The sequence below is a fragment of the Micrasema longulum genome, unplaced genomic scaffold (genome assembly GCF_059751315.1).
Source record: "Micrasema longulum isolate JH-2025_06_02 unplaced genomic scaffold, ASM5975131v1 h1tg002933l, whole genome shotgun sequence".
Taxonomy (NCBI): domain Eukaryota; kingdom Metazoa; phylum Arthropoda; class Insecta; order Trichoptera; family Brachycentridae; genus Micrasema; species Micrasema longulum.
In genome coordinates, this window is record NW_028280051.1 from 80,695 (window position 1) to 89,869 (window position 9,175).

At 34.9% G+C, this 9,175-nt stretch overlaps 1 protein-coding gene across 1 annotated transcript; it reads left to right on the forward strand.

The window, feature by feature from the left end:
• Positions 1-817: 817 nt before the first annotated feature.
• LOC148271322 (G patch domain-containing protein 1 homolog) lies at positions 818-8,739 on the forward strand (the record flags this gene model as incomplete). Its single annotated transcript, XM_088241533.1, has 7 exons — positions 818-979; positions 1,771-1,964; positions 2,879-3,020; positions 3,335-3,504; positions 5,388-5,648; positions 7,289-7,462; positions 8,577-8,739. Coding segments are annotated over exons 1-7 (1,171 nt in total), but the record flags the coding sequence as incomplete, so codon positions are not given.
• Positions 8,740-9,175: the final 436 nt, after the last annotated feature.

A 9,175-nucleotide genomic window follows, 5' to 3' on the forward strand; every position in this document is an offset into this window, starting at 1 on the left:
CAGATCCCAGCGCCCATTACGTTACAACGAATTAGTTGGCGATGAAAGTAGTCGGTGAAAGTAGTCGGCGTAAAGCTCGCCCATTGGTCCATTTGTAGTCGAATGAATTCATTAGTTTGGAAATTACTAATTCATTCGATAGTCGGCGTGAGACTCGCCCATTGGTCTATTTGTAGTCGAGTGAATTCATTCTTCTTTTTCTTCTTCGTATTTTAATGGCCTTTTCACATCTCAACTTGGGTGTTCTGGCCAGTGTCGAGTATTTTTGTTTTTTTTTTTTACATATATACACATGTGTTAGTAATATAATATGTACAAGTTAGTATGTTAGTATTTAATATAATATATACATATAACGATAAAACATATTTACAGCTTTACACCATTTACAACTAGATATTTACATAAAAGGGAATGGGATATTAATATCAGAGAGGTCGGATAGGAAATCAGGATAACAATCATTTATGGGGCATCCAAAAAAAATATGGTTTAAATCTTCCTCATCTAGCTGACATTCGCAAATGGAAGAGTCTCGGACATGTATTCTGAACAGGTGAGAACCATTGCAGCAGTGCCCAATGCGCATTCTGCATATGGAGGATGTATCAAACTTGTTCAGAATCACTTTGGAAAACCAAGGCTTTTCTGTTACATTTGGTTTCAGTTGGAAAAGATGTTTACCCTTGGCTTGGGAGGAGGCTACCCAATATTCTGAGTGAATTCATTTGACTACATTACTGCATTCGGGCTTTCAGTCGACTACATTTACCCATCGAATGTAGTCGACTACTTTCATTCGACTACTTATATCGGTAGTGTGAACTGCGTTGACGTTTCGTTGTAAACACGGAGTTCTGCATTTTTAGGTTATAATAACTGATAAAACAAATAATTTTGTAAAATATAAACATGAGCGACGACTCTGATGATGAAAACTGTTGCAGATATGGAACTCCATTAGATCCATATGACGAAGGTAACCCGCATAGCTATATTTTAATTGAGCAATATTTTTTCGAGTTCATACTAATAATAATGAAAACACAAATATTAAATAAGCATTAAAAAATTATTCATTAATTACATTGACTTGAAAACTGATAAAATAAAAAAAAAACAAAATTCTTATGGGCTACTATGATTTTATATTACAAAATATTCGATAACCTTTTAATGCCTCCAAATACAAATTTTGTCAATTTTAGTCGATTCTTATTTGCAGTTTGTTTTGATCTGTGCCAATAAGTAGTGGATTTAATCCTAGAAACTTTATTATCCTATTGTATTGATTGAAAATCGCCCAAAAGTTAAAATATTTGGGTAAATCATAAAATAGAAAAGTATTTGTTGAAGTATGATGTGGTATGTCAAGGAATAGAAAGTGTTTGTGTAAATTAAATGTATTTGTAATAATATAATCTTGGACTGGCACCCAAAGCGTAACCACCTTACCCTCATGTAGCAAAAATTATCTAGATGTTAACGAAAAGCGGACTGTAGCAAAAATACCTAATCAGTATTTGCCTATAACCCCAGTGTGTGTAAGGGATGCTTATTAAAATGTACGCCGTGTTTTTATATATTTGTGTAACAACTATGGTGAAGGTGTATAGTGGGTTTTGCATGTTGGTTTGATAAGTGTCTTAACAAAGAGTTGGGTACATCTCGAAACCGGTAGACATAGAAATGTCAGTAAGTGGTTATATACAAATATTTGATAACATTTAGTAAAAAATGAATAAATTACATAAATCAATTCTGTTTTAGATGAGGTACCAAAGAAGAAGTCTTCATATCAGGATGTGAGCGAGCAGTATGCTCTGGATGCCAATGGCAAGAGAAGGTTTCACGGAGCTTTCACTGGGGGCTTCTCAGCCGGTCATGGTAACACCGTGGCGGTTCCCGAGGGCTGGACTCCCTCTTCCTTCAAAAGCTCCCGATCTGACCGAATTCAGAAACCGGTAAGTCTACTTCTACTGCTGAGACCTGGGAATGTGAGAGCGCTTACCCTCAACTGAATTTTTATTAAAAAAAAATATATATATTTTAATATAATAAAAGCATTCATCATCATCATTCCATGTTCGCTCCCTAGTTGGAGCATATGGTATCAGCAAAGAGCCTCCGTGCATCTCTATCGGCTGCCAACTCCTTTGCGTCCTCCCAAGTCATGTTCTCGTCCCGAAGTTCTGACATAAACTGCCGATGAATAGTCAGCAGTGGATGTCCAGGATGTCGAGAACCTGATGCCTTGTAAAATAGACAAGCGTGGTTAAGGCTCTCAGGAGACATCCGTAGAACATGGCTAAGCCAACCGTATCGCCTCCCCTTGATGACAGTTGTCACCGGAGTTTGCTGCGTCCGTTCTCTTATTACTCCATTCCGCATAAAGTGAAACCACCGCACACCCAAGATTCTTCTGAGACACCTATTCTCAAAACTTAGTATTTTGCTGTTTTGGGCCTTAGTAAGGTGCCACGATTCGCATCCATAGAGGAAAATAGGTGTTATGCAGGCGTTATATAGGCGGCATTTGGTTTTCACTGAGTAAATATCCAATCTCCAGACAGCCTTCCTATTTTTGAATGTGGCGCCTGCTACTACTAACCGCACTCCCAGTTCTTTTTGAAAGCTGCCATTTTTTTACAAGCATTAGTTTTACACATTTGATAACCATATTTGCCACAGCAAATCGGTTTCTTAGAATAGACATTTGCCCATATAGAAACCGATTGCAACATTAGGCATATTAATATTTCTGGCTGCCGACCCTTCATATACTGAGCCTACTCCCTGTACAAGCAAAATTTGTAAGAGTGTTTTTTGTAATATATGAAATGTATGTACAAATAAATAAATATGATTTTTTTTACAGCAATTTCAAAAGCCAGAAGATTTTATGGATGATGAAGATCGAAGCGAATTCGGCATAGCACCCAAAGAGCTTCGCACCACAAATGACTTTGGGGGAAATAAAAGAAAAAAAACAACACAATTTCACGATGGACCGATTCCAGGTACTTGTGCGTTTTCATATAAATAACTTCTGTTCAGGTTCTTGTCAGGATATGATTCGTTAGAAGGTTATCCCAATTTTAGAATTACTTACAGTTATTTAGAATTACGTAGGTCGTAATTATTAAATCTCATTATTTTATTCAACATGCAATCACATCGAAGCAATAATTTATTGTCTTCTGTTGTTTTCAAATAGTATAGGAGCTCCCTTCATCAACAAGTAAAAGTCCTACATACCTAAATATAAGAAATCTTCTATAATGAACAACATAAATATAGAAAGAAATCCTTATTCACTAACTTTAAAATTTAGGTCAGCCAGTACTGCAGGTTTTACTAGAGCCAGTGCATGAAACAGCAGCTATGAAGATTCTTCGCAGTATGGGATGGAGACCGGGGAAGGGAGTCGGAGAAAAACTAACTAGGAAAGAAAAGTCCAAGGTTAAAAAAGTGTATTCCTGTCATATACCCGAGGAGTTTAGAGTAAGTATTTGCTTTGCTGCATAAATTTCGCTTAATTTAATAATGACTATTTTCTCTGGAATGGTATGAATTGTACACAATTTGATCTGAGAATTTTTCTCGCTAATTTGTTATTTAGTGTTGTTGTTTAATTACCATTTTTTTAATGGTCATGACAGGAATTTGACGTAAATGAAGGTGGATAACTACAAGAAAATTTATGAGCATGTCAAAATCATGGTTTGGTAAATTATTTTTAAATCCGTCCTTTTTTTTGTTGTTTTTTTTTTTACAATATACATAAAAGGTAAAACAGAGTATTAAAAAAATAAAGGATAATTAAATAGCAACGAAATACATATTAATGGTAAAAATAGTAAACAAAAAATCCCGCAAAGGCATAGCCTGTTCGTGGGTAAACAAGAAAATGTTAGTGAATTTTTGCTCCTATAATAAATTGACAGTTATAATATTTTTGTGTAACAAAAGAAAGAGAAAATAAAATATTCTGTAAAAGATTATATGGTTTTTTAAAGAGTAATTAAAAAAGGAAATAAAAAACATTAAAAAAACCATTAAAATATTCATTATTATTAAAGGGCAACAAAATATATCATAGAAAAAAGAGTTCATATCTTTAGTTTGAATCCAGGATAGTGCGTGTTTTTTAAAAGAAGGAAAATTTCGAAAGTTTGGAATCAATGAAATATTATCAGAAAAAAAAAATTTTTTTTTGGGCCTATAAAATATGCATGTCTCAGTGCGAGCCTCATTTTACAATGTGGTATTTCTAACATACGATTCCTTCTTTGACTTGACCTATTTGAATTACTTGTAAATAAATTTTGGTTTAATATGTATTTTGAACATTGAAAACAATATATTTGTCTTATGTCTAAAAGTTTAGCTTCTTGGAACAATTGGAAAGAGGGAAAAGTGCGATTTTTGTGAAGCATTATTTTAATTTTTTATTTACTTCACTAATAATTTCCCCAAAAAGGTCTTTACTTCTGTTGAATTATGCGTGAAGGGGCCTATTGTTGAGGTCCACAGTTGTGTTGGACACCCAGTTCGTCGACTCTATTTTGTCTCTGCAGGTAGGTCGGTCAGCGTGCCCACGCTACGCGAATATGTTTTCATACCTGCCACTGCAGGCTAAAGCATGGTGAAGGAAGCTGGCGGAAGTCCTACATCCAACATCTCACGCGTAGCCCTCACTTCATACAGTTAAACTTGGTTTCTAACTACTAACTTATATTTATTTTTATTTATTTATTTAAAACACATTTTTCCAGAAAAATATACTTACACAATCTTATACTTACAATTTTAAGTTGACTTATAAGATATACATTTATCAAAAAGACAATTTCAAAAAGTACAATGTAAACATATTTATAAAGTCAAACAATAATATTTATGTACAATATATTTAGTACATCGGCACTGCTAAACTAGTCATATAGACTGATTCTCAGCAGCGCTGTATGTATTAGATGTGTTTAATTTAAAGATAAAATAAAGCAATAGATAAAAATTAATTCCTTCTCTTTCCAGCCGACGTAGGTAAATCAACTTAATTTAAAAATAAGATACAGACATATATATTGTTTTTAAATTCGTTCTGAAATTCTACTGTACACATTTATGGCAAATACAGTTTGACGACAATGCTGCCTACCAACATACAGTAACCATTTATTTTTTATTTTTTAAAAGCTGTTTTATACCTAAGCTCTTCCATTCCGGATTGATGCTGTTATACAGTTTAGGGCCCAAGAATATATAACACCTTTGAAAGAATGCTGTCCTAGTTTTTGGTGTTACTACATAATTGTTTAATCGCAGTCGTGTACTATATCCATAAACAGGCGTGTACTACATGGTTTTGAAATTTGTTTTAGCCAAGTATTTCTATGGATTTAGAGGAAAAACCGGCCAGCCTAGACAGCGAGGACAGTTCTGAGGAAGATGAAGAATACTCGGAGATGTTGTTTGAGCCGGATGATCTGGAGCCGTATGTAGCGAAACCTAAAACAAACTGCTTTGGTCTGGGGTATTCCGGACTGAGCCGCCATTCTGTTCTGGGTAGCTTTCACGACTCCGATAGTGGACAGGGAGAGTGGAAAGGAAGCCATCTTGTCACTAGTGATAAAGGAAAAAAGGTCTGTTTGATTTAATTTGTCATAATTTTTCTTTCCGCATCCAGTGGTGCATAAGGCGCATCATTCGTATTATAATTGCACCGTATCTGGATCATTTTGTTACATGGGAGGTCTTACATTTCAGGTGTCAATCCAGGAACAATTAAATATTACAGTGTCGAACCACATTTCAGTTGGTTCAGTTCAGTGTCGAATATCGGCGTTAATTATAGTAAATAATTCAATATGTTCTGTTCGCAAAACAGTAAAAAATGGTGCAATTAAGTAAAAAGAGGTGTAATACAATAAATTGTGTAAAATTAAATCAAAATTAAATTATAAGCAAACAGGTACTGTCAATAGGTAAATCTGTGTTCTGAGATAACTGAAATAACATTTTTTTAAATACGACACACTGACAAAAAATTATAAATCACACACAAACTCTTTATTGCTGCTCCGACTGGCTCCTTCCTTTAAATAAAGAAAACATAGTGGTACAAATTTGTACCGTAAGGGAATTGCAATATAAAAAGTAGCTATTTTTCTAACATGATAAATTTATAAAAATAAATTAAAAACCCACATCAAACCACAAAAATATTTGAAAAACAAAGAACTTATTTATAATCATAATTACAATATTGAGATTTGTTATGTAGTAATTTTTTTGGAACTGATTACTTCAAAATGGCAGAAACTACTAAAAAAATGACCAAATATGTAGCTACAGTGATTAGTTACATCAAATGCATTCTCATACAAGAGGTATATTTGAAAATTTTAATGTAAAATCTATAAAACAACTTTATGTAAAAGCTTTGTTACTATACGCACGTAAACATTATTCTCTACCTTCCGTTACAAATACAAGAGTTACTAGATACTCCGACCTGATGCTGCAAAAAAATAAGTACAACCTTCGGTCAAAGAGGATTGGCCTACTACTCAGTTAAAGTGTACAATCTACTTCCATTATCCATAAGGACAATTAGTAAGTTCTCACAATATAAAATTGCTATTAAGAAATGGATAGTGGAGGGGGGTTGCGCATGGATCGATGAGTAGATCAAGCCAAATAGGTAAAATGTGTGTACTGTTTATGTAATTTGTTCTATTGGTTATGTTTTTTATGATTATTTTAGTTTTTTATTGTTTATTATGTTAATGATAATTAGGTTAATTAGATTAATTACTATTTTTTTATTTTTTATTATTATGTTAACTTTGTTAAATAGCTAATCTTAGGCATGTTTCACATTTTGTAAAATGTTTCCCTGGGCACGGGACACCTCAGTGAGGGAACATTATTCTGTATAAAAAAAAGAATGCACACAATGTAAAAGTATAAATAAATAAATAAATATGAGTTACTTTACACTAGAACAAATTTGTACCTTCTGGGTACAGGGGTCAAACCGGCTAATGACAGGTCATATGCCCTGTAAATGCCTACACTTCCTTACTCCTTTCTCTAATATATAACATACTTTTCCTTTTCAGTATTTTTAGCTGAGAATAGCCATCAAGTGGAAAACTCTTGTTCATGGTCTTATCACACACAGAATTGCATATTTTATTACATGGCAAAATATGTGTACAACTGTCAAAATCCTTAACATGTTTTTAAGTATTTTATTCAAGTAATTAATCATTTTTAGGTGTCTATAAGAGGCCAGGCATTCGGGGTGGGGGCTATGGAAGAAGAGGACGAAGATATCTACTCAAGAGAGGACCTCTCCAATTATGATTTTGCCTTAGACAATTTGGGCAAGTCTAAAGACAAGAAAGAAAGTGGATCCAAGTCTAAAAAGCTACCAGTCTCATATCGATCTGTAAGTGTATCTTTTGTTAGTTAAAAGTTTGTGGGACTCACCCGGAAACCAATTTCCGCTGTCGCCTGACCTACTATCATCTTCAGAACTGTGCAGAAGGTGAATCATTCCTGTATGTCATCATCGTGGTCTACCAATGAATAAAATGACTCGCTTACAGTCTGTGTTGAATCTCGCAGCGAGACTTATTTTTGGAATCTCTATCGAATCTGGAAGTTCAGTCACATCACTCCACTACTTCGGGAATTTCACTGGCTACGTTTTCCACAGAGGGTGAAATACAAACTCTGTTGGCTTATGTATAAGTCACTGCACAACTCTGCTCCAGGATATCTAAGGGAACTCTGCATTCCAGATGAACTAGCTGACATACGTCTTACGCTTAGATCAGCTACATCTACATCGAAAGGAAAAGTTATTATACCTCTACGCAAACAGCGCACTTAATACGGCGAACGCGCATTTGCGGTCGCAGGCCCTACGGCATGGAATGCTCTCCCAGCAGAGGTGCGAAACTGTGAGAGTAAAGTGATGTTTCGAAAAAAACTTAAAACCCACTAGTTCTCTAAATCATTTGAATAAATCCTTAGCATGTGATGACAAAGTACATTGTTTTTCTTAAATTACAAATGAAAAAAGCTGAAATTAAATTTATTTCTTTATATACGCCCTCGGGGTATAATATTACAAAAATGGCTCTATATAAGTTATGGATAATAATAATAATCATCATTCCCTTTCCGCACCAACCGGTGCATAGGGCACTGCATTGGTACACCAATCGCAGCGTATCTTGATCATTTTTGTTACTTGAAGGTAAGATGATCAGTCTTACGCTTCAGGCGCCAGTCCAGGGGACTATGAAATATTTTAGTGTGAAAACACCTTTTAAAATAAATATTTCTTGTCAACCATGTGAGGAATCGAACCTGAGACCTCTCGCATGGTAGGCAAACGCGTTGACCATTACACCACTGAAACAACACGCAACACTATGTGTGCATCATATTATGATAAAAGAGAACAAAATCATGTAATATCTTACAGCAGTGTCTTGCAATAGCAATAATACCAAAAAATGGCTTGTGTTCTGAAATATCTGCTTTCTACACAGGTACTGGAAGGTTTTGTTCCCTCATTGAATAAAGTTTCTACCATCAAAGTCTATCCGCCTCCAGTTCTGCCTCGTGGATTTATTCCCTCAGTTAGTAAACCTTCGAGATTCAGTCCTCTCGGTGAAGGCACATCGGGAGCTGTTCCAGAAGTTAGGGATAGAGGTAAGTCACTATTAAATCCTTTTTGAATTATTAAACATATACAGAAATCAAGCTATGAATGTGTGGGGACTTCAAGTTCACCGGGAAATAAATGCCCACTGTCAGCTGACCTACTACTGTATTAAGGACAGGGCAGAAACAAAACCACAAGTTTTCTGTATGTAAACAACTAATTATCAAAAAATTCAATCGACCATTGACAAACTGCCAATATGAGCAGATGTAAAGTTGCCGAGAACCATGGAATCAGTACACAACCTCAAAATTTCATCAGGAAGTAAAATGAACACAGGACAATATATATTGCTTCGCCTGTTTATCTGAGAGAGCTCTTCCAACCTCTATCACAACATGGACTATCTCTTCACTCTAGTAGCGAGAGAACCTCTTCCATTCATATCCCCTCTATCCCACCTGCTGACAAGCCTCAAAATAA